We start from the raw sequence: 27,192 nt of genomic DNA, 5'->3' as shown, positions 1-27,192 counted from the left end.
ATTAGTACAACGGCTGCGAACATTTGCCATGGTAATAATGAGTACCAAAGGCATCGAAAAGAACTGCGTTCTTTCAGAAGTATAACAAATGAAAAACTACCAGGCATGTTCTTCAAAGCACATCTTCGTTTTTCTACTGTAGATTATTTAAGTTCATCAACAAGCCTTAGCTAAAAAAGAAATGTAAATTTTCAGTTCTTGCCGGCAATTACTTATTAGTTTGTAAAGAAGTGGATCTTTTACCCTGCCTCTGACATGGAAAGCTTACCTTTGTTACCCCCCGCACCCTTTACTTCTGCTTTGATTAATTTCTCTTTAATTTTTCCCATGTGCTCGACTTGCTCTCTGGAGCTGAGAAATGCATCCTAAGTTTGTTTAAATCTTTGGAATAAAATAAGAAACTATTTTTTTTCTTTTCTTTTGGATTATTTTTCAAAATCCCGCTGATTCAAAAATCCAAATGTGTCCGGCATTTGGAAAAGCTGAAATTGTGTATTTTTAGACATATATGTGTGAATGAAAGAAGTACTTTTGTTCAGAGTAGTAAACGAAAATCTAACAACGTTAAATTGCAAAAATTTAGAAAACTACAGACACCTGTTTTGATGTTTCAAGGAGCCCCTTTTTCATCTCAGAAAAAAGCTTGTGCTCAATTTTCTGCATTAAAAATGGGTGTTCCTTGAAACTCCAAAACAAGTGTCGGCAATTCTCGGCAAATTTGTGTGACCCAACGTTATTCTATTATCCAAAAATAATATACATCAACCCTGTATAAGGGTTTTTTTTTATACACTCTAATAAGAGTAGTAAAGAGCAAAGATGAAATCTCCAGTTTTGGAGAGAAAAAAGATTACCCTATATATATATATACATATATATATATATATGTATGTATGTATGTATGTATGTATGTATGTATGTATGTATATATATATATATATATATATATATAAAAATTTTATTCAAATAAAATCTTAGAAACTTCACTAGAGTTAAATGGCAACAGTTAGCTATGACTACATTTTAGAGCTTAGAGAAGTTATTAATTTTGAATTTTAAAAAACCATTCGATTTTAAGCTCAACTTATTTATGAAAGAAGTTAAAAATAATAAACGAAAATGCATCGAGGTTTGTGGAAATAAAAGATATAGCTCTCAATTTTGCATGACTGAAAGTAAATGATTAACCCGGAAACTCAATTCATTAAAAATTATTTTACTTATCTAAGCATAAGTTAATATAGCCTATATGTTAACTTTGGGAGTGAGTAAATTCACTTCCCATAAAAATTTAATTTAAGGCTGGGGTTCTAAACCTAGAGGGGGGGAGAGAATTTCGTATTTTGAGGGAGATGTGTATGTTTCAAAAATTAAAACGTAAAAGTAAAACTTCCTCATCTAGCATCTCATTGGTGTAAATTGGTAATATAAATGTAACATAGGTGAAAGCATTATTATTTTTTTTCTCCATAAACTTAAAAAAAAAAAAAAAGACTTTTGCCGTAACAACGATTTTTAATGTACCCTTTCATATAACAAGTATTTGTTACATTCAAACAAAATTTGGGTTTTCTTGATTTTTTCACAATGATTTTCTTTAAGTTCGGGCTTATTATGTAAAAAACGAAAGCAATATAAAACTACCAAGTAATAAATCTCAAATTCAAAGAAAAAAAAATCCCACTATATTTGTAATTGCATCAAGTAAATAATTGAAACAAATGATTTCATTTCATTTTTTATTTCTTACTCACAGAAACTGTTTTTAAAAATATATTCAGTGGGAAATAACGATGGAAAGCATAAATGACGACAGATTAGACAGAAATGCTTTGACCACAATGTGGAGATGCTCATTTAAGAGTCATAATGACAATCAGATGTTTTCCCCCCGGGTGATAAAAAGTGGGGAGAAGCGAGTTCTGGGGTTTGGTGGTCCACGGGGGACACGCCAAGGTCAACCTTGAAAGTTCAAATCTTCGCCAAGGCAGAAGTCGAGTTACGGCGATTTGATTTTCCTTCATAATCAAATACTTACAAATTAAATATATTTAACACATAACAGCTTCAACTATGTGTCTCAACCACACCCATTCTCTAATTTTTAAACATCTTTTGTCAATTTACATCCTTTTAAACCTCCAAATTTAAGAGAACTACTTCTCAACGTGGAGTAGCACATCTCGTACCTTTCCCTTCAGTGCCAACTTAGATTGGAATGAACTATATAAATACTGGGAAATTCAAAAATTTTGACATAGGAACTTTAGGTTCGAGATAAACAGGTTCAACTTAGTAAAGAAAACGGACGTAATATCTCATGATCTTCTCTGACAGCTAGCTATCTGTAAAAACTTTACCTGTTAAAAACAACTATTTTTTCTTCACAAAGTTTGTCACTTATATTTTTGTATTGAACTCAATTTATTTATTTTTATTCACCTTTCAAGCCCAAAGTAAATTTTTGCAACCCCGTTTGGGGTTGCAAGAAATAGTACCACTGCTATAGAATACTCAAAAGAATATTAATGTTTACAGGGGAACTAGCTTATCATGGCCATGAAGTGCGTGTTTATGATCGTAGCCCTGAGAGTTTGGATAAAGTAAGATTAAGAATTCAAGAAGATAAGCGTCTGCTTACTGAAGATGGGGTCTTGATGTCACCTACTTTTCTAGTATGTAATTTAACTGTGAACTTCTAAATGCTTCATTTATGAATCAAAACACATCAAATAGTAGGTTCATGTGAATCTGGGAAAAATCTGTTAAAATTGGGTATTAGGTTTTTGGATTATTCTTTGCTGTGTTAAAATAGCATGGCTTGCTTGCTTTTTTGAATTTTTCATGCATCTAAAAAAATCTTTTTTAACCATTAAAGTATTATCTGTGTATTTCCTAAATTTATAAATATTAGTGTTATTGTCATAGATACATTGGTGCATAAGTATTGTTACAAATCCTGTAAATAGTAATTATTGTAGTAACGTAACCTGTAAATAGTTTCCCGTAATGAATATACAACCCCTTTTTCATTCGGCTAAAGTATACGACCCCTATTTTCTTTTCTTTTCATTGATAACGGTCTACGCATTTCGGGAAGCCGAAAGAAGCGTGTGGAATATTTGAGAAATTTCTTTTCGGTGTCTATATAAGCGTTAGCGAGTGATAAACAGTTGAGTTTCGATTGAGATCTCGAACTGAGTGCATTTTTGCTTTGTTTATTGCGAGGCATTTCGCTGTGTTGTTTTCGTATTTGGAAGTAAATACGTGTGTAAACGTTGAGTTTACGGTGTTGTGTGATAATTGCTTAATTGCTGATGAATAATTTAGCAGTTGTTGAAGATCTTTCCTGTACATAGTGTAAATAAATTTCCTGTGTGTTATCTTTCTTGCAGTAAGTGTGACTTTGGACATTTTTTTTCATAAAGACTTTTTAAATTTGGACTTTATTTTTATGGTGATTACCCGCGCAATGGATGAACAATTAAAACAACTTCTTGACGCAATCACCTCTGTGAAGAATGATATGGCGGCTAATCAACAACAATTGAAAAATATGGTGGCTAATCAAGACCAATTAAAAAGTGATTTGACTGCAAGTTTTACTGCAAATCAAGAACAATTAAAAAATGAATTAGCGACTAACCAAGAACAGTTAAATAATGATTTAACTACTAAAATTACTACAAGTCAAGATGAAATGAAAAGTGACTTAACGTCGATGAAAACCATGATGGAGAATCAACTAACCGCCATGGCAGATAAAGTCGATGCTCTGGAAGAAAAATTTGATACTGTGGAAGAGCGTATCGCCAATGTGGAAAATAAGTTGGAAGAAGAAGACAAGAAATTTACCTCATTTAAGGAAGAAATAATTAAAGACATGGAAAGGAGATTGGCGACCGCGGAAAGCAGCACTGCACAGTTTTGCGCTCCCACATCTGTTGCTAGACCGTCCATTAAACTGGCCACATTTGATGGGAAAAGTTCGTGGCAGGTGTACAAGACCCAATTCATGATAGTGGCGGAAGCGAACGGATGGGACTCTGCTACCAAGGCCTGCCATCTTGCAGCATCCCTGAGAGGTGACGCAGCGGACATTCTTCAGACCCTTCCGGACAGCCAGCGCCTGGATTTCGCCGCCCTCACATCTGCGTTGGAGCTTCGCTTCGGTGAGAAGTGCCAGAAAGATTTCAGCCGACTCCAGTTGAAGTCCCGTTTCCAGAAAACCGGGGAAACCCTGCAAGAGCTTGCGGCGGACATCGAGAGACTGTCTCATCTTGCTTTTTACGACTGCCCTGCGGATGTTCGAGACAACCTGGCACTCAACTACTACATCGACGGGGTTCGAGATCCGGAAATCCAGAAAGCTCTACGGATGGCGGATGTCAAAGACCTGAATTCTGCCGTTGTGTATGCGATAAGATACGAGGCCGCCCAAGAAGCAACCCATGTGGATCGCCATCTAATCCTGACTCAGGAAGCTGATGAGTCTGATTCCAGGTCGTCCCACCTCGCTGAACTTGAGAGACAACTCGGTGACTTGACAAGACATTTGAGCAGCATAACAGCCCAAAAGAAACGAGCAGAAGTGCTGGAAATGCGGTAGTGAAGGACACCTGCGAAGGAGTTGTCCGGCTCGCCAAGCTACGCGAGGGAAGGAAATCACCACCACTGGAGCTCTGCAGATTTCCTCTTCTAGTAGTGGCAGTGATGGACTTTTCATTTACGCACATGTAAATGGGAACCCTTGCAGACGGATTGTTGACACTGGAGCCAATGTGACAATCATTAGGACAGATGTGGCTCGTGAATTTGGATTGAAACTGCTGTGGACATCGCCACGCGTAAGTCTCCAGACTGTGACAGGTGACAAGATCGATATTGACGGTAAAGTGGACTTGGAAATAGTGTTTGGGAATGCCACCTACCATCATACGGCATTCGTCGCTAATATCACGGACCCCTGTTAGCATAAAATATTATTTTATTTTATTTTTTATTCTCGGTCCACAGCCGATAATTTAAAGAAAATAATTTAAAGTTAAGTGTACCTACTTTAAGCCCAGTCTGGTAAAAGTAGAACCTGTCAACTAGTTGGTGCTAACACTTCAATCGACGATTCCCCCACGCCATAATTAATGGCGACTGTTTACTGAAACCATCGGAGATTGCATGTCTCGATGTGTCGATTCAGAAAAGTTGAGTTGTCACCTGATCGACTCGAATTAATTCCACTCGTTGACCGCACGTGCTATGGAGAGGAGTACGAATATTCGCGGCAGTGGAATATGCAAATGAGTGATGGTCGAAGTAGAAGTTAGTGTGGTGACGTCATCGAGGCATGGAATCTCATTGGTTGATAAAACATATATATTGTGGTGAGTGGCAGCAAGCGGCCGCGCTCGTTTTTCTTCTTTCAACGATCCCCAGTGGTTGGTTCTGATCGTGAAGCCTAGTCCGGCTCACGTGTGGGGGGTTTTTCCCCGCGATGCTAGCGGGGTTTTTTGTGGTATGTGATGTTTAATCTTCCAAGTCCTGGAATTAGTGAGTCCAGGTGAAGAACCTGTTGTGTTGTGTCCGGCCAATTAAAATGTCGGGGATGTGAGTTCCACGTGTCTACCTGTGATGCTCACCGATCTACGAATTGTGTAATGTTGCCTGTTCAGTATGGACATTCCTGAAGTGTGATTCGGCGGACCTTTTTGTGAGTCTTCAAGCTGATCCTTCGGAGTGGCAAGCGATTGCATCGACGTTTTGGTGACATTTTTCTTTATTTTCTGGAACCACTTTTGTTATGATATTTTGGGGGTGTATTTTATGGGGATGTTATTCTAGTCATATTTAATAAATGTATTTTTCTGAAACATGTTTTTTGCTTGTCTCCAACTTGACATTACACGGCCAGTTAATGTTGGCTTAGTTTAAATATCTTAACTTCTGGATTTTAAACTTAACCTAAATTTATGCCAACAACCCCTTCATTCTCGGATTGGACTTTTTGAAGAAATATGACTTCACTCTCGACTTCAAGACTAATGAGCTGCACTCGATGAGAGAAGACATAGCCGTTTTCCCCGCAGAAAGTGATGTAAAATCCGCTCATCAAATAATAGCCCAAACAGATTTATCGATTCCCTCAAGGTCAGAATCATTAATACCTGGCTCCCTTGAAGAAAGCAATAGGTTTCGATTTGGACTCATTGAATACCCTAACCTAAGCAATAACCTAAGAGGAGTGCTGGTAGCATCTACGCTTGTGGACCTTTCTAAGGATGTAATTCCTGTAAGAGTCGCCAACGTGAGTGAAAGGCCAAGGAATATTCGGAAAGGTGAAGTGTTAGCAACTTGTACTCCAGTAAACTGCATCATTAGAAGAATCAATTCCCCCGAAACTGTGTCTTCTGAGTCCTTGACATCGAAGTTAATTGGGAGTGCGCCATTATCGAAAGATCAAAGAACTGCTGCGGAACAATTGGTGGACGACTTCAAGCATCTGTTTTCATCTACATCGGAGGATGTGGGCCGGACGAATTTAACGCAGCATAGGATCTACACTGGAGAACACCCCCCTATTAAGCAGCATCCAAGACGACTACCATTCGCCAAGAAGGAAGAAGTTGAGACCCTCCTGAAAGAGATGAAGGAGAATGATGTCATCGAACCTTCATCCAGTCCTTGGGCTTCTCCCATCGTCTTAGTCCGAAAGAAAGATGGCCCCACCAGATTTTGTGTCGATTACCGACGGCTGAATGAAATCACCAAGAAAGACAGTTACCCTCTTCCACGGATAGACGACACCTTGGACACTCTTTCCGGACACAAGTGGTTTTCGACCCTGGACTTGAAGAGCGGCTACTGGCAGGTTGAGATACACCCTGATGACCGAGAAAAGACAGCATTTACAACTGGACAAGGCTTATGGCAGTTTAAAGTGATGCCCTTCGGCCTCTGCAATGCACCAGCTACGTTCGAGCGTCTTATGGAGACAGTGTTAAGAGGACTTTCCTACGAATCCTGTCTGGTCTACTTAGACGATATTATCATCGTGGGACGCAGTTTCGAAGAACATCTGGCAAATCTTAGGAAGGTGCTGCAAAAGCTTAAGGAAGCCAATCTGAAGTTAAGCCCGTCCAAATGTAATTTGTTCCGCCGGGAAGTGAACTATCTTGGTCACATCATCTCTTCTGAGGGTGTACAAACCGATCCAGAAAAGGTATCTGCGGTCAAGAGTTGGAGTCGTCCCGAAAACATCCATCAGCTGCGAAGTTTCCTGGGGCTCTGCACCTACTACAGGAAGTTTGTAAAGGGTTTTTCCAACATTGCACGACCTTTGCATAAGCTGACGGAGAGCAAGCAAAAGTTCGAATGGTCCAAAGAATGCGAAGATGCATTTCTACGACTGAAGGAGGCTTTAACATCAACGCCTATCCTCGCCTATCCTCAGCCTGAAACATCCTTCATCCTGGACACTGATGCGAGCAACGAGGGCATTGGAGCTGTTTTATCCCAAGAAATTGACGGAAATGAACATGTCATCGCTTACTGGAGCAAATGCTTATCAAAGTCGGAGCGAAATTACTGCGTCACCAGAAAGGAGTTACTGGCCATAGTGAAAGCTGTAGAACACTTCCATCATTACCTCTACGGCCGAAAGTTTCTGCTTCGGACAGATCATGCCTCGTTAACTTGGCTTTTGAACTTCAAAAATCCGGAAGGCCAGATAGCCAGGTGGATTCAGCGGCTCCAGGAATATGACATGGAGATCAAGCATCGAAAAGGGTTATCTCACGGTAATGCTGACGCTTTATCAAGGAGACCCTGTCCTGAGAACTGCCACTATTGTTCCCGAATCGAGAAACAGTATGGAACGACTAGCCCTACCGCCTATCAGGTGACAGTGACTCCAACATCATCAGAACCTGATCCATGGAGTGATGACCAAGTTTGAAAAGATCAACTTGAAGACCCCGACATAAAACCAATTTTAGAGTTCATGGAAAGTGACAGTCGACGCCCTAGCTGGCAGGACGTTTCCATCTTCAGTCCTGCAACAAAAAGATACTGGGCTTTATGGAACTCACTCCATTTACGGAACGGCGTGCTACACCGGAAATGGGAATCTGACGACGGTAAAACATCTAGGTGGCAGTTACTACTTCCCCGATCAAGGATTTCAGATGTTTTGAAAGAAATACATAGTAGTGCGACTGGAGGACATTTTGGTGTCTTGAAAACCCTCAATAAAGTTCGGGAGCGCTTCTTCTGGAGCAAGGCGAAGGATGACGTGGAGAAGTGGTGCCATTCTTGTGACGCCTGTGCTGCTCGTAAAGGACCGAAGAAGAGAAGCAGAGGGAAGCTACATCTGTACAACGTTGGAGCTCCTTTCGAACGAATTGGGATCGACATCCTGGGTCCTCTACCAAGAACTGCTGATGGGAACAAATACATTCTTGTTTCCATCGACTACTTCACCAAATGGCCGGAAGCATATCCCATTCCAGATCAAGAGGCTACCACCGTAGCAGAGACTCTAGTCCAACATTGGATCTCGAGATATGGAACACCTTTGCAGATTCATTCCGATCAAGGGAGGAATTTCATCTCTGCTGTGTTTAAGGGCCTATGTCAAATTCTCGGAATTGAGAAAACTAGGACAACACCACTACACCCACAATCGGACGGCATGGTGGAGAGATTTAACCGCACAATCCTGAACAATCTCTCACTTATGGTATCCAGAAATCAACAGGATTGGGACAAGAAGCTACCTTTGTTCCTGCTGGCCTACCGCAGTGCTGTACACGAGACTACCGGATTTGCCCCATCTCAGATGCTCTTCGGACGAGAGCTTCGGCTACCTTGTGATCTCGTCTTCGGTCGTCCTCCGGATGCGCCTTCATCGCCTGAGGAGTACATCCAGGTTCTCCAGGCCCGGTTGGAAGACGTTCATAACTTCGCACGAGAGCAAATCAACATCGCGGCGGAGAAAATGAAGACCCGATACGACACAAGGTCTACGGGACATGAATTCAACGAAGGCGACAAGGTTTGGTTATGGAATCCCATCCGACGGAAAGGTCTTTCACCCAAATTGCAGTCGCATTGGGATGGACCCTACAAAGTCCTTAACCGACTGAATGACGTCGTAGTGAGGATCCAAAAATCACCTAATGCAAAACCTAGGGTTGTACATTATGATCGGTTAGCCCCATACTATGGCCATAGTTCATGACTATTACGTAAACAACCATGGTTGATAACATAAAAGTTGTAGATAATTTTTGCTTTTAATGTTTAGTAATATTTCTTGTTATTATTGTTTTCTGTATCTGTTAGTTATTAATTAATGTGTATATTTGTAAACTTGTGATAGAAGTTTTGCACCCTTTCTGGGGATTGTACTGCCCGGGACGTGCAGTCCTTACGAAGGGGGCAATGTTACAAATCCTGTAAATAGTAATTATTGTAATAACGTAACCTGTAAATAGTTTCCCGTAATGAATATACAACCCCTTTTTCATTCGGCTAAAGTATACGACCCCTATTTTCTTTTCTTTTCATTGATAACGGTCTACGCATTTCGGGAAGCCGAAAGAAGCGTGTGGAATATTTGAGAAATTTCTTTTCGGTGTATTTAAGCCGTTAGCGATGGATAAACAGTTAGTTTCGATTGATATTTCGAACTGAGAGCATTTTTGCTCTGTTTATTGCGAGGCATTTCGCTGTGTTGTTTTCGTATTTGGAAGTAAATACGTGTGTAAACGTTGAGTTTACGGTGTTGTGTGATAATTGCTTAATTGCTGATGAATAATTTAGCAGTTGTTGAAGATCTTTCCTGTACATAGTGTAAATAAATTTCCTGTGTTTTTATCAAGAACTGTGTCTTCATTTCAAGAAAGTGGAAGTCGCACCGAATCCGTTACAGTATGTAGAAGGTGAAATGAATTTCCTTGTTCTATTTGCAATATAAAGTGGTCTGGAATTGGGCATACCTCTGCTTTATTTTCAACATTATTTTAGTTATGGTTAAATGTTTGATATGCATAGAATTCGTTCGCATAGTGTTACCGGTTGAACCTTGGTCGATTATTTATCAAATGACAGCTAATGACTTCAGTGATTACCTACATTTGTTCACTAACCGATGTGCCATCGAATGCTTTTGATCAATAATGCGGTTACTTGCACAGACTAATAACGCTCAGGTGAAAATTTATCATTGGTAAAAAGTATCACGTGACTCAATCAACGAATCAGCAAGCTTAAATTGCAGTCGAACAGTGAAGCTGTTAGAACGACGTCGGCAACGACCAATTAGCCAAAAATTCTATTACATCGCTACCAGTTCATCACTGGTTGTCCAGTAGCGCTATGCAAATGTAACCATAGTTGCCTTGAAGTCTTAAGAGTCGTAAACATCGGTGGAACACCATCCATGTCGTAACATAACTGAATTCTGTACCATGTTTTTCTAATATTTTGTGGAGATTCAGAGGTGTCTTAAGAGTCGTAAACATTGGTGGAACACAATCCATGTTGTAACACAGCTGAGTTTTGTGCCCTGTTCTTGTGATATTTTGGGGAGTTTTGGAGGTGTTGTGTCAGAAAACATCTGCAAAAACATGGTGCAGAATTCAGCCATGTTACAACAAGGATGTTGTTCTACCTTTGTTTATGAATCTTAAGCTTTCAAGGCAACTGTGTATTTACAAGCATTCTTCTGAAACTGTGTATAAGAAACTTATAATGTTGAAAATAAAGTGGGGGTACGCCCACTTTTGGATTACTCTGTAGTTAGTGATTCTCTTCTTCAAAATTAAGGATCATGTTGTGACTGTGGAAAGGAAAAGAAGACATCGGTCAAAGAAGCAGTCAATTGACATTTTCCAATCAAATATTTCTTTGTGACACCTAGATTTCCATACTTTGGTGCGAAATTTGATGTTTAGAATTTTAGATAATGTAATTTTGGAAAAGCAAGTAATCTTGTATCATAATATAGTAAAATACAGGGTGTTCCAAAAGTGACTGATACATTGAACTCATGTCCAATATGACAGATAGCACAATACAGGCACATAGTGTAGGACAGAATTAACAGCACAGAGAGGGAAGTTACAACCAGGGCAACGGGCGGGAATCAAACCCACCACCTCGGGATTACTATAATGACGCGCCAACCAACTGCGCTACCGAGGCCCCGATGGTGCATTGTATAAGTTTTTGGGCATCCAAACAAACAATGTAGGTGCCATTTTTAACGAATCAAATACATGTATCCAAATATACATTTTGTTCACTAAACACATTGCCAATATGCCTGGCTGTATACTACTTGCTGCTGACAGCATGTTTCTAAAATACATAACAGAAAATTATTTTTTAAAGACCAAATTGATTGCATTTGGAAATAACGTTTTCAAAGGGCTGATCAGAGCTCCCTAGCCATCATGAGCCAGAAAATAAAAGCTTCAACACAATTCAAAATTTAAGTATCAAAGTTGGCACCTAGATTGGAAATTTAGACATCAAATCAAAATTTTTGGTTGCAAACGGAGACTAGCATCCCTCTTATTTCTAACACTGAATGTATATGTCTCACAAATTTTGCTTCTAGCTATATATTATTCCTACTTTATTGTAGGACAGAAATATTATATAAAATAATATATAGTGTAATATTAAGACTAGTGGTATGATGTTCATGTTTTCAAACCATCTGTGTTTTATTGTTGTTTTCTAAAAATTGATGTTTTGTGTAACATGTTAATCTAATGTTTTATGATAAAATATTTTGAAAAAAGATAGAAAAAAAACTAGAATGATTATGTTTTGCAATTAAACGTATGACAAAAGCTACATCATAAATTAACGATCTCAACACCCTTCACATTGTATTGGACAAAGTTTTCTATAATTAGTTATCTGAAGAAGTACTACACTTACATTGGAGGAAAACTAACTATCCTACTATCCTTTTTTCCAGCGTACTGTTTACTAGAATAGTGAATGCTATTGTAGTTTTGACCTTTGTCTAGTTTTCCTGTATTAAGTTGTTGATTCAAATAGGTAAATTATAATTTTTTATTAAATATATACCATAGTATTAGCAGTACATATTTCAAAATGCTATAACTGCAATAAACTCCCAATTATCCATTGCCTTTCGCACTTAAAAAAAGCAAAAAAAAAAAAAAAAATCCGGCAATGATAAACTGAATGTAGATAAATATACATATTTTAAGGGCTGGATTTAGAAGTGCGGAGCCCCCGGGGCAACGAAGGAGTGGAGACCCCTAATCAGGGTTCGAAAAGATCATCATGTTTTCGAAAATATCCGATACTTTGATATATATCTGCATATTTTGATATATATGTATATATCCAATATTTTCGACCTGTGAAAGTTAGGATATTTTGTAAAATTTTTTTTTTATTGTGGGGCCCCTTTGTTGTGGAGGCCCCGGGGCAGTAGCCCCACCTGTCCTCCCCTAAATCCGGCCCTGCATATTTTAGCTTAGAAGGAACAAAATCTTTTTTCTAACACTCATATTTCTTTTTCTTCTCTTCCAATGACATCAAACCTTTCGAGATCACTGAAACTTGACTAGAAACCTGATTTTTAAATCTATACTATTCACTGCTTTAGATCTATTTTTTTTACTGATTTTTAGATTACGCTGAGGTGCTTAAACAAGCGACTAGATCAGTCTTGATAAATGCCACTACCCTATGCATTTTTGGTGTAACCTAGCTTGATTTATTGCAGATAATCTGCTTGCATGATTTGCTCGCAAATGTGTGTAATGTGTTTACAAAATGAGCGATCCTTTTTTAGCTTTTACATGCATTTTTATATACCCTGTTATTGTTTTAGATTTATTTTGCATGTATGCGAGCGTTATTGATCTTTTAAAGGCTATTGCATACACTAGCATCGCTTTTACCTAATTTGCAGATTATCCATGAATTTGCTTATCAGTGGTTTGTTTGCCACTCTATTCTGCTGATAATCGGGAGCCTACTGTATTAAAAAAAATCATTGACTACATTTTATATAGAATTCATTTCAGTAGAAAATAAATCTTCTCAGAATATTTTTTTTCTTATGTTTCTGTTTTTCTTTTTTTAAAATGTTTTTATGTTTACACACCTGTACACTCGTAACTGCATAAGAGGAAGGGCAGATGTGGGGGAACAGGAGCCGTTTCTAGAAACAATAACTCCAATGAGCAGAATCTTGTCACAACTCGTGATTGCGAAACATATAATTTGAATTCAAAATTTCAGAATTCAAATAATTTTTATACATTGGATTTTTTTTTTAGTTTTTGTTTCATTTCAGGTGAAATATTAAAAGATGTCATAAAACTATTCCAATTAGTATATGTTGATTTTCAATGTTTTGTATTTTAAAAAAATGTGTGAGTTATTCACCCTTTATTACTTGATTTAAAATTAAAGTATTTTTAATAATTCATTTTATATTACTATTATTGTTGTTATTATGGACTTAGCTTATGCAGCTCAAAAAGCTTAAGATATAGATTACTAATAACAGGCTATTTTTTCACTTTTTCCATGAAAGTATTTCTTACAGTTAGAGTTTGCATGAAAAAAGTTCAATGTCACAAGAAATTGATATTTCTAAATAGAGGTGGTATCAAATACCATATTTTACTGAATACCAAATATTTGGCTAAAAATTTTCAACAATAATTCTTGAATTTTACGGCAATTAATAATAGAAAATGTTTACCTATTTTGAGAAATTTCACTGCATTTTCATTTATCATAAATTTATCTACGTTAGTTTTATTTTCAATTTAAAACAAATGATTCCAAAAGCAAAAACAAACCAATCTAGTAAATGGCTAATTTGGTTTATCTGCAATTTGGCACAAATGGATAGTTAGTTTCTTTCCTCATAAAGATGATTTGATAACCAACAATCACATAGTAATATGTTTGTCATAAATAAGAAATCTGTAAAAATGTGTTGTTTGTTTAAATTTTTTTAGTATGCTAGGGGAGAATGGGGGGGGGGGGATTGGGGAGAGGAGTTTTACGCATTGTCTCCCTGAAATATGACAGAACAACTGCAGTTACACAATTATAAAAATTGCAAATGAGTCCTCAAAATTCAAATACAGTGGATGCCGATTAATTGAATCAACTGCTTTAATGAATCAAATTGTCAAAAACAGAACAAAATCCAGCTTTTATTGAATTAACTGCTTTATTGAATCAGCCGCTTTATGGAATCAAAACTGTTTGGAACAAACGTGATTCATATAAGTGGCGACCATTGTATACAGTAAACTCCCGATTATCCGCGGGTCAGATTATCCGCAGACCTTTAAGGTCACCGAAACCTGGTGACTAATTGAAACTAGATTTTTAAATCAGCACTATTTTTTGTTTTACATCTTTAATACCTACAGATTTTTAGACGTACCCTACTAGCTGATTTTTTGATCTGCACGACTTAGGTGTGTAAACAAGTGTCCAGACCAGTCTTGAAAAAAAAAAAAAATGCTCCCTTCCCCATTGCATGATTGGTGTAACCTGGATTGATCTGTTGCAGTTAATGTACTTGCATGATTTGCATGCGTATGTGTGTAAACCATTTACAACAATGAGTAATTCTTTTCTAGTTTTTACTTACACTGATATCATTTTAGCTACAGTTTAAATGTTTGTGAGCATTGTGGATCTTTTTAAGACGTATTTGTATACGCTAACATCATTTCTATGTTCTGTTTGGATTATCCACAAATTCGCTTATCCGCGGTTACTGTGCCACCTTATTCCACAAATAATCAGTAGTTTACTGTAATTCTCAATTTTGTGTCATAAAATTCTCTGTCATCCTCTCAAAATTTAACAATTTTGTCTTATCACTACCATTGTCTTTTTTTCTTCAATTTTCTTGAAAATTTTACTAACTTATGAAGTATAAAGATTTTAATTTGTTTGTTTTCTCAATTTTTCATCTGAACCTTCTTCTCCTTCTTGTTCTTCTCTATTTTGAGGTATATGCTTCACATCTGAACCTCTTTAAAGTCTGTTTTGTATTAATGCTTATTTTCAATGATAGGGTGAAGTATATTACATGAGCAGATTAGAAGATGCTGTGAAGTCTGTAGATTTTGTTTTTGAAGCTGTTCCTGAAGATTTGGCATTAAAGCAAGATCTGTTTGAATGTAAGCCATCATTTAGTTTATTTAATTTTACATACACATTGTGATCTGAAAAATAACTGAACTTTTTAGTGATAGAATAAAGCAAATGCAGTAACAAGTTTAAAGCTAATATTTGTTCAAAATAGAATCGATTTAACTAGATACAATGCTTTGAACGATGAACCAATTAGTCTATAGATTTTTTAAATTCAGTTTTGGGAATGCTCTTTAGCACCTGTGTCATGCTGCTTGAGTAGCTGAAACATCATTGTAAAAAGCTCCTTTTATTGCAGTTTTCGTGTTTGGAAACAGAAAATAGATTGGTGTCCCTGATCACTCACCATATTTACCTTATCATACCTCCCCATACTTACCTCATCACATTTTAAATAAACCGTGTGACTATTTTCTTTTCCCAAAACTGAAAACTACAATGAAAGGAGGTTTTTATTATCATGAACCAGTCTTTCAAACAGCCATGACATAGTGTTTAGGAACATAAAAAATAAAAAAAAACAAGTTTAAAAATCTATGGATAAATTAATTGTCTATCTTTACTAATAATAAAGCTGAATGTCCCTCTGTCTGTCCGGATCTCTGTGACACGCATAGCGCCTAGACCGTTCGGCCGATTTTCATGAAATTTGGCACAAAGTTAGTTTGTACCATGGGGGTGTGCACTTCGAAGCGAGTTTTCGAAAATTCGATGTGGTTCTTTTTCCAATCCAATTTTAAGAACAAAAATATCATAAGATGGATGAGTAAATTACGAAATTATCATAACGTGGAACCGTAACATGGGTACAAGCCAATTGGCAAAAAATTCACCATACATTATTTGTAAATATACAGGCGAACCAAAAGACACCTTTTAATTTTCTATTACGAGCAAAGCCGTACGGGTACCACTAGTTCTAAATATATTGATTTAGATTGATTGTATTTTGAATAAACATTAGCTTTAAAGCATAGTATCATGCTTATTTTATTCTGTCACTAAAAAGTTAGAGTATTTTTAGGTCACATTGTGTAAAGTGACCATCAGGACTGCCGCGATTAGAGGCCACGAGATGTCACTGTAACCTCCTAAAAGTTTTGTTTTTCATAAAATTTTGGCAGATTAATTCAAAAATTTTGGAGATAGCATTGTGATATTGCATTTTTTCTTTTATTTTAATAGTGTCTTATGTTTCTTTTCATTAGCTATAGGTGTATGTGTGTGTGCATGCTTATATTTTGTCATTTGGTAAAATTCAGAGTTTCATTTGGGAACATTGAAAATTTATCCTTCCCAAAAATTTTAGTTCAGGGAAATTTGGTAGCCATTATAGTTGACACCATTGAAAATCATCATAGCCATTAGAGGCATTAACACCCCCAGAGACCGCCATAATCCAATTCGTTTCGATTTACCGGTTTTGGTATGGGTCTCAGAAGACAGAAAGAAAGATAAGCAAAAAAAAACTAGGCCTGTCATTTAGGAGGTCAAGGGGTTCAATTATCCCCTCCCCCCTCCCCACTTTGAAAAATAAATGCTTTTACATTTAAGTTGGTGTGGTTTTATAAAATTTGCACAAGTATGTGCCTTTTCCCTCAGACTCCACAGCGCTTCTTTTTATGGCACTTCAGAAAAAGTTCTAGCATTGTTGTTTCTTCTTGTATTCATGAAGTACAGAAAATATTCAATAATTGAGGCAGTGAAAAGCAAAGAGATATGAGTGCCAGAACTAAAAATTTGGAGATGAGTACAAATGGTAGGTGAGCCTCTCCTCTGTTTTAGGGCAAGAGCTGGTACTAGTAGCTGTAGGAGAGGGGGGGGGGGGGCTGCTATACAGCATGATTTAGAAAAAGTCAATGAAAGCTTACCTCTAGGATCTGAAATTAGAACATCTTTTGCTCAAAATTACAGAAAGTCCACTTACATCCCTGTGCAAGAGTGCCAATATAGGGGAGGCAAGTGGGGGTTCAAGCCCCACCCCTTTAGAAATTGAAAATTTCTTGCTTTTAGTACTTTTTTCTTTGCAAAAATGTAAAAAAATTTCGTCTCCACCATTAATGAATAATTTATTTAAAATGTCAAACTTTAAAAACCAATCTGTACTGAAATCGGTTTCTATGGGGAAAATATCTGAGCCCCCCCCCCCCTCCTTAAAATTTTGCATGTGGTTCCCATGTCCCTGTGCTTTTCACTGCCTCAATTCTACCAGGAAAGTCTACTGTAGTTGACCATTATATGAAAACTACTGCATATTATTGATTATTCTTTGTGCAAAATATAGTCTTAATCATTATCAGAAGAAGTACAAAAGTATTTTGTACTTGGTTTCTTAAAAATTGACTTTTAAGAAATGAACAGTTTTGATTTGAAAGGTAATTTTGTGCGTTTAAGTAACTACTGGAAGCCACCCTCCCATAAACAAATGATTCAATTTTAAAGTATTTCTATTAGAATTTTTTAGATTTAATCATTTTTACATGGGTGCACATTTCTGTGTTTTAGGGGTCTCTCAATCCTGCAAAGCTGATACTGTGATAGCTTCAAATTCAATGAATTTAAGTATAGATGATATTGTTGAAAGAGCTGCATGTAAAGAGGTAATAATCAGTGTCATCATAAACCTTTTTCTTTTTTTTTTTAAACATAAAACTGAGTTATCACATTGATCAAACTTTGTTATAAAAATTATTTTTACAGATAAAAGTGATATTTTTTAGAACTTTAATCCCATTTCAGTTTTTTTTTCTTTCAAGAATTGATACAAAAGGTTGTTCTTTTCCCCCCCTTCCTTTGAAGAAAGAATTCTGCTTCCAAATGCAGTCATTCTACTCTTCAATATTTTTAATTTTTCAATTTATTAGAATTTTATTGTATAAATGATTAGTGAAATTTTTTTTTTGAATGAGTTTTACATGTTAATGAGAAAAAATTAGGACCCTATTATCAAATGAATAAAAAAATAATTAAATTGTATTAAAATATTTTTACTTATAAAAATATTTTGAAGAAAAGTCAGTGCCAATTCATGAGTTTGTTTTAAAAATCGAAACGACTTCAGTTGTTTTTTTTAAAATTTGATTAATACTATTGTAATTTTTAAGAAAGAGAGAGAGAGAGAGAGAGAAAAAATTAGAATCTAAAATATCAACAAGCAAGTTTCAAGGAACTGTTGATTTTATGTAAGTTTGATTCATGTTTTGCAGTTTCTTAATAAATTTTTTAAGTACATTTGCATACCTGCCAACTCTACTGGATTTTCCGGGAGACTCCCGGGTTTTTGACATTTCTCCCGGTCTCCCGATTTTTATTGAAAATCTCCCGGTTTTTATTAATCTCTAAAAAGAATCCCTCCATTTAGGGATTTTCTCGAAAATGAAAAAAATAAACCCCTTTAAAATAAATTTTTACATCGTTTTAGCGCTTTTACTCCATGGTTTGAAAGTTTCCTACTCAATTTCAAACTTTAGCACATTGGAATCTGGCAACATCAGTCCTTGTTTACGTTTGCGATCTCGCTTCGCGCACTCATCGCTAAGAATATGTTGCTTAATTGCAACATTTCTTCTTGTACATAAAACGACCGCTATTATCGGGCACTTTGGGCCGAAAAAAGTAAATTAAATCTTGTTGAAGACCTGAAAAAACTTGTCTATGATTAAATTTTTACAGATAATTGAAATTCTTTTTTTTCCCTAAATAACTTTTCATTCAAAAGTATTACTTTAACTTTTATTCTTTCATTTAATATTTTCATTAATTTAACTCTGTGTATATGACTCAAGGAACTTGCATATGATTGCACTTTAAGAGATAATAAAAAAATCCCTATTTTCCCCTCAATAACATGGAAAAAAGCGATATTGCGCTACATTGAAAAAATCTACTGGATTTTTTTCTTTGAATGTTGGCAGGTATGCATTTGAAAAGTGTTAAGCATTTTTCAATATTTTGGAAGCATTGATATTCTTTCCTTTTCTAGCGTTGTCTTGTCGTTCGATTTCTTTTTCCGGTGTATTGCATTCCCGAAGTCGAAATTGTGCCTGGGAAGAATACTTCTTTACAGACTTTAGAGAAAGGTAAGATTTTAATTTTTTAAACTTGTGTCATCTATATTAGTACAGTAGAACCTCAGACATTCAAAGTAATTGGTACCATCTGGTTTTGGAAAATAGAGTGTTTGATCGTTGAGAGTGTTTCAATTTTGAGATAATGTGCAACTACCCATGCTGTTTCTTATTCCATGTGTTCAAAGTATTTTGTGAGTAACAAAGCAACAATAAAATAGAAACAGGAAAAAATCAGTGCACTAACAGATTATTATTCACTACTGAAGTACCAACCTTTTTTTTCTTTCTTTTTTTTTGAAGTGCCTGTTCTGTGTAAGAAAAAGTTACACTTTAAACGGGATAAGATAAAATACTGTTTAAAAAATGAATTTTAGTTCAACAGAGTTTTTGAAAAAAAGTAGAAAATAAAAAAAAAAAACATAAAAATGAATTTTGGTTAAGGGTTTTGGATAATTTAGTAACATTGTGAAACTTTTTAAAATATTTTTTATCCCATTTTTAAAGCTTACCTAAAACATTTTGAATGAAGTTGAACATTTTTCTTTTGCTTATTCTCATATTTGATGACATTCAAATTACCCTCTTTCTGTATTAATTCCCTTTAAAATAAAGTCATAAAATTCTTTATCTGCAATTGGTTGTTTCCTTTTAAAATTTGAATATTTTGAATTTTATATGAAGGTGACGGTGATAAATGTTAAATTATGCTATGAACATATTTTGTTAGTTTATATGTGAAATTCTTAAAAATCCTTGTTTGGATATATTTTAATAAAAAATAACTATAGAGGTTTTAAATTTTTTCTGTTTTTTTTTTCTTTGACTTCAAAGGTCCATTTTTATCTTCCTTTATTTTCCTAAATATCTGGTTGCAAATGACATTTAAAGTGTCAAACTGTTAGAAAAAGTATTTTTTTTTTTCTGTTAAAGTGTTATTATTTTAATATTTTCAGTTATATTGACTTGTGTTTGATTATTCAGGGAAACAAAGAGTTTTTATTTTTTGCGGTGGCCAGATTTTTAGAACTGCACTTTAGCTATATTTGAGGTGCTGAATCAAAATATGAAACTAGATTTTCTTATTAGCTGTACTTTCTTAGATCAGTTCTGCAGTAACCAAAAATGTGCAGTTTGAACTTCATATAAACAGGTGTTAAGTAACTTTTCTGACAGTTCATATTTACATGTTTTTTCCAAGTCCCTGTGTGAGATTAAAAGAGTTTTGATGTATTATATATTATGATTAAAGGTGTCTTATGATTAACATTTCTCTTTCTAATGGATTAATATTTTTCTTTGAATAAATATAAAGAAGTCCTATTTATGTATATCACAACTTTTGTAGAACATTGATTTCTTCATGAACAGCTTTGAAAAAAGATTAATATTTTCTGTAACCAGTCAAGAAATGTGTTTAAACCATGTCTATTTTTTTAAGCTTATTTATGTGCTTGCATTGACCTAACTGACATCCAAATTCAAAATAATTCAGCATTGTTATCAAAGGGTGCTGATAAACTTGTTGTGAGGCTATCAGTTATTAGATAACTGTAAATGTTTTGCTTTTGCTTTAAGTGATATAAATATTTCTGTATTGTAATAGTATGCAAGAGTTGAGTTTTTTCTTGTCTTGTTTAAATATGCTGACATAAAACAGTTACTTTTCAGATATGTTAGGTCCTTTTAACCAAAACTAAGAATTGTGTTTGCTTTACTTCCAAGCTTCCAAGTTATCTTTATATCACCTGCTGTAATCTTTTGACATACAATAGTAGACCCTTATTTTATGTGGGGGTTACGTTCCACGAAAATGCTGCATAAATTAAGACTTGTTAGTAGCGTTAAAATAGAGGTCAGGTTCCATAGATTAAAAAAAAAAAAAAAAAAAAAAAAAACCCTCATTCTAATAATAGATAAATTTATAAAAAGTTTAATGTGTAATTATTCCGATACATATGAGCAAAGTGCATAATGAAAACATGAATAAATGTAGTGTTTATAAAGTGGAGCTGGTTATGATAGTCTTTTCACAGTCATCAATTATTTTTCTCTGTAGTTCTTTGTAGGGCATGAATGCATTCCATGATCACTTGCGTCACTTTAACAATGAGACCTTCCTTCACTATCAAAGCAGAAAGATTATTTTCCATTGTCAAGGAATGGCTCAGAGCTTTCAGTGTGAAAGTATTTGGTTGTGTGTCATCCATGCCGTATTCTCGTTGTTTTCATCCTCCTTTGTCACTTCTAAAAGTTCTTCTTTCAGTGAGCTCTGAATTGTTCGAGTTTAATAACTTTACTTCTAAAAAAGAACTCTGAAACAAATTGCAAAAAAGTGTCTCCAGTGGCCTAAGCTCGCTTATTAGCACCAGAGCTTAATTAACCTCTGAAGTCAGGGGAAGCTCTGTCCCATTTGGCCCCTAGCCCTACTGTTCTGGGGATAATTTCAAAAAAATTTTAGAACATTGAAACAAAACTTACATTTAAATGAATTTTATCACTTCACAAAACTACTTTGATGTTCATAAAGTACATTTTAAGGTTGGGCCAATCTCTCCAGCGTCGGTGGCTCCAAATCCTGTATTTTATCCTAAACTTGGACCAAATCCTACATTTGAAAATAGCTTTATGAAATAATGTGTCTTCTCTTTTCAAAATTTTTCATTGAACCTGTTCTAATATTTGCAATTTTTTAAAAAATGAGTTTAAAAGCAGAAACTGGAATTTTTAAGTAGTTTTTAGTTAATATTGTGCTTCTGAAAATTCTGAGGGGAAGCTCACTTTTCCTGAGACTTTTGAGTAATTAAGTACTGACTAACACACCAAAATACTGTTCATTGCATGTTATCGGCAATCTCAGAAGTTTGAGTTTTGAAAGAGGGTTTTATTTTTCTTTTTGCAAACCCGCATGTGAATAAAATCGAAACTTATCTATGTAAAACAAAATAAAGACGCCAAATCTTAAACCGTGTATTAATCAAATCCATGTGAAATAAAACTACGTAAAACGAGAGTCTGCTAGATTTCTTCCACAACTGGCAACAATATTCATTCTATTGAGTTGAACTCTAGATGGAAATTTCATTGTCAGGCTCTAAACAAGGGATCTTCAACCTTTTTTTATTCATGGGTCACATCTTAATGGACAAAATTTGTTTGCAAACCTGGTGTGGGCCACAAGTCATAGATGGGAGACCCAAGCTCTAAACAATTAGAAAGCACTTAAATTGAGTTTTTGCTATTTGCAAGGATACATGACACAACAAGTTGAGACTGTGTAGAATAAAAGGGGCTGAATAAAACATTAAATTACTTTTCTAATTAGTTTATCAAAATTCAGCCAATGAAATGTACTTATTTTTTTTATTAATGTTGGTCTTTGAAAATATTCAATGACATCCTTGGAAAAAATGGGTAAAGGATTTAAAATGATTCCATTATAAAATATTTTATCTTTTTCAGTTCGAAACTTTCTGTCTAGAATGGGAAAAGTTGCGTTTTTTAGATCTGGAAAAGATCCTCTTGTGCTAAGCCCAGAAGAAAGGGAATTGAAAAAGATGGGTAAGTTTCACTTACTGTTTGAGCAATGAGTTGAGATCATTTTAAAGACGCTTGATCATTTGATGTTATTTCATTGTTTTCTGTCATTTTTATTTTCTCTAGTTTGTGCAAATGTTTTTCATTCATACAGTTATGCAATACGCTGAGTTTTCTCACAATACTTATTAAAATGTTAATTTTACCAGACAGTTAAAAGGCTTTTAATTAATTTTATTAATTGTTACTTTAAAAAAAAAACTCTGTCTTGTTAGTAGAATTGGCTTATGGTAAGTATCTCAAGTGGTTTCTTTAAATTGTTATTAATTTGTATCAGTTGTATCAAATTGCTTAAATTATAAATGTTTTAATATTTTGATTGAGCTGTAATGTTTATAGAAAGTAACTGAACTTGTGTAGGATATCCATGTTCATATACAGATATTTAATTTTATTGGAAGACACTATAGGTCAGATGTTCTACACTTTTTCTCTTGCCTTTTTTGGTTAACAGAAATAACTTTTACCTAAAAAAAAAGGCTTTTTGCAACTAATAAGTTATTGTTATAAAAATTCAATGATATTGGTTATAAAGGGCTTTAGATATATCACACTTTATTATCTCTACAAGGGTATTGTGACAAGGCAACATTACAGAAACAAAAATTTCTGTATCATATTCAGAACTTTTTCATGGATTAAAGGAATTTCATTACCCATCATTATGATATTTCAAAAAAAAAAAAAAAAGTATGTATCTACATTATAAACAACCGACTCCCCAGACTTCATTTTTGACTTTAACTTATGCACTCAAACTGATTCTCAGAATCCGGCTCCACTTCACTCTTATAATGTTTTCCTTTCTCAACCAATTACACCCCTCCTCTTTAAAAGCAAAGGAGAAACCATTTTAGGGAGGATCATGCTGAAGAATGCTTCCCCCCCCCCCCACCCCCCATGAACAAACCCATGATTTTGGATACCAAAAATTTCTGAAACTGCTCCAATGTTAATAAAAAGTCCAAAATCGGCTAAGAACAAGGCACCAAGTTGGCATAAATGTTCCAAATTAATGTTATAAGCAATGAAAAGATGTAGTACTTCAATATTTATTTTCAAAAATAATTAATAAATTGAAAAGACTGCTTAAATAGTTTATATTCCACCACACCGATTCCAATCGCCCTTTTGTGGGTGATTGCCCCCAAGTGGGGTACAACTGTTCTACACTATATAACCAAAAGTAATGGGATACTTTCATAGATTCACATTACCATGGATTTTTCGAGAAATAAGTAATCAATTGTTCTGAATTGCTTAACTTGCAATCTGTTTCTTATAATCACACATGCATTTTGGAAAACAGTAGCAAATTGAGAAAAACTAGTGTTTTTTGATTATTCTTCATTTTAAACAACCAAGAAGCAGATGTAATTTTTTTTTAGAAAAATGTTTAATTTTCTTTATTATGTACAACAGTTGTATAGATTTTTGTGCAAGTATCACTTATGTTCATTTACATAAAAGCATTACTTTAAAAAATATCAATTTTGTTTGCATGCTTTTGACTCATAACACGCAGAATTTTTCATGTTATGAGCCAAACTTTTGGAAAACTTGACAGCATACAACAGGAATAATGTACTGAAATTTGAAGTAAAAATATTGAATGATGAAATATGAAAGTTCAAAAAAATTAATTTTTCACTGCACATATGCAAAAGATAGTAGTTTCATCTTTTTTCTTTTTCAATTACCTTCATAATTTAAAATCCAAGTAGATGTTGCAACTCATTAAAAATGTTTTTTAATGAGTTTAATGAAAATTTTGAAAAATGTAATTGCATGATATTTAAAAATGTTACCTTGAAAACCAGAATTTTTACATTCAAAGTGTAGATTTGTCCTTTGAGCACTACTCCCCAACATCTCAAAATATAATGTTGCAAAGTAATGCATAGGTGGTGGAAGCTTTCTGCTTCCTACATCTACAAAACTAAGCAGTGTATCATCATGTGCATAATTTCACTCTGCACCTTGAAATATAACTCCCAGTATTCTTGCTCCCATTTTTGGCTTTGGAAAAAAAAAAAAAACAACAACTGTGCAAGGTGTGTTCTTCCATTTGCCACAACTTATGTATATATATGAGTCCAGATTTTCAACTCATGCGAACACCAAAGCTGAATACCAAAGCTGTCTATATTTGAAGAATCAGAAATTAAACCTACTGTATTAAAATTGTGCCTGCTAAAACAACCTCACTCTTTCCATTAATTCAATGTTCAATTTTGAATTACAATCGATGAATGTCATGATTTCTAAGTATTTTATTGTTTTATTTTTAAAGTCAAATATGCGTATACTAGTCTGTTCTGAAAAAAGTAGGACTCATAAAAAAAAAAAAAAATCATGGAAATAGTACAAACGCTTAGAATTTTTCAAAGTAGCATCCTTTTGCATCTGCATACTCTTGCCAACAAATTTTCCAGCTTTGGCATGCCTTCAGGGACACCTGGATGCGAATGCTGTTTAGTTTCCTTGTCACGGCCTGTTAACAGCTTCTACTGAGCTGTCATGCGTCGATTTTATTCTCCGGAGTAGGAAGAAGTCTGGTCGGGCCAAGTAGGAGCTGAATCAGCGTTACCACGTTGTGCTAGGCCAGATATTCCTCTACACGGAATGCACACTTTCTCATGGCTAAGTTTTCTGTCACGATCTCAAAAACTTGGGTTTGTGGGATGCTCAAGTAATCAGAAATCATTCTGATATTCAATCTAAGATCACTGTTCAGTAAATTTTTTACTCTGGACACATTTTCGTCAGTCTTGCCAGCTGTCTTCTTCCACTCTTTCCCTACTGTTTTGGAATAGCTTGTGCCTCCCAAAAACACTCGATCTACCCATGGCAGCATTCCCATAAGCCTCTTTAATCATGTCGTGAGTATCTTTGCCTGTTTTACCAAGCTTTACGCAACATTTGATTGCGTATCGCTGCTCCAATAAACGCTCCATGATTATTTGTGATGAGGCGTTTCAACAGGGGTTCGCATTACAAGCGACCTGCTACCTTCAACGCCCAAAAGCAGACTGCCGATATTTAGCAGCATTCCCAATACCCCCCCTCCACTGATCCTGTATGCACAGGCCACTTCACCTCTGCCCGTTCGTCCGGGAAACAATCAGTCATACTTCTTTCAGAACAGACCCTGTATATACATGTTTGTATATGTGTGTTTGTGTTAGGTATCATTATCATCTTTTATTTTCAGAATTTATAAGAAATCTTCAAGAACACAAGGGAAGCTTGCTAAAAATCAAGCGAAATGTCCCTAACCTCTCTGATAAGACTTTATTATCTAAAGGAGTTGATCTCGATTCAGGTAATTAAATATTTATGTATATTGTGCAATGAAGTATCATATTTATCAATTTCAAAATCACTTTGAACCATATTAGTCGTGTTGTACTGGGTGTTTCAGATAGGAATCCTCAACTTTAAAATGATATAAAAGCGAAACTGTGAAAGACATCTGAAATTTTATACACTGGTTTATAGAAATAGTTCTTAGACGTTAGAGGACGCTGCAGTCACAGAACAGTGTTTTTGATATAGTGCATGAAAGTGCACGTAATGAGCCAAGATCAAATTATATTATAATGGTTTCATAGTTTCGTAATCAAAGGGAAAGTTCAAAGTCACTTGTCTCTATTGAAACTAATGGCACATGCCTTAGAAACACTGCAATGATTGCTTCAAACTTAGGCCTTCTGTATCTTTATCATTCTTCTGTGAAACTCATCTCGTGTCGAAACCATCGTAATGCATTTTGACATCACTACACTTTACTACACTATTTAAAAGACATTTGTGACTGCAGTGACATCTTATGTCCAATCTTAGCACTAGTTTTGATAGTCTGTGTTTAAAAAAATATAGACGTTGCTGTCCAACATACTATCTGTTTTGCAGTTATATCCAGTGATGTTCCCATACGGTATACTTCCATATACGCTTTAAATTCTCAAACATTTTTTAAACAAATAGCGTATACCCTCAAGCTTCTAAAATTTTCATATTATGACATATTATGTATAATTAACTGAGATTATATACATAAGATCGCATACACATATTGTGCGTAGTGGATTACTGGGAGTATACTTACAGAAAAATCGATGGGAACATCACTGGTTATGTTATTTTAAAGTAGGTGACTTTATATGAACAATATAAATGAATCTAAATTGATTTTAATAAATTTTGAGTCTGAAAACTTCAAAGTTTTGAATTTTGAATCATTTATCAGTTTTAAAAACTGTATATAACTACACCAAAAAGAATATGATTTTGAATAAGATGGTGTTGCAAAATATTGTTCACCTCAAAGCTGTTAAATATC

At 35.0% G+C, this 27,192-nt stretch overlaps 1 protein-coding gene across 1 annotated transcript in view; it reads left to right on the top strand.

Annotated features, from left to right (window-relative positions):
* LOC129229980 (3-hydroxybutyryl-CoA dehydrogenase-like) overlaps positions 1–26,172 on the top strand; it is a gene marked incomplete at its 3' end in the record, with an annotated part of 28,919 nt that extends 2,747 nt beyond the window's left edge. Inside the window, 6 exon segments of the mRNA XM_054864364.1 lie at positions 2,539–2,675; positions 15,104–15,209; positions 17,689–17,783; positions 19,166–19,262; positions 22,713–22,811; positions 26,062–26,172. Coding sequence (XP_054720339.1) covers positions 2,539–2,675; positions 15,104–15,209; positions 17,689–17,783; positions 19,166–19,262; positions 22,713–22,811; positions 26,062–26,172 — 645 coding nt within the window.
* Positions 26,173–27,192: the final 1,020 nt, after the last annotated feature.

The sequence above is a fragment of the Uloborus diversus genome, chromosome 9 (assembly GCF_026930045.1).
Source record: "Uloborus diversus isolate 005 chromosome 9, Udiv.v.3.1, whole genome shotgun sequence".
Classification (NCBI taxonomy): domain Eukaryota; kingdom Metazoa; phylum Arthropoda; class Arachnida; order Araneae; family Uloboridae; genus Uloborus; species Uloborus diversus.
The sequence above is the reverse complement of the archived record's forward strand: the minus strand, read 5'-3'. Positions and strand labels throughout refer to the sequence as shown.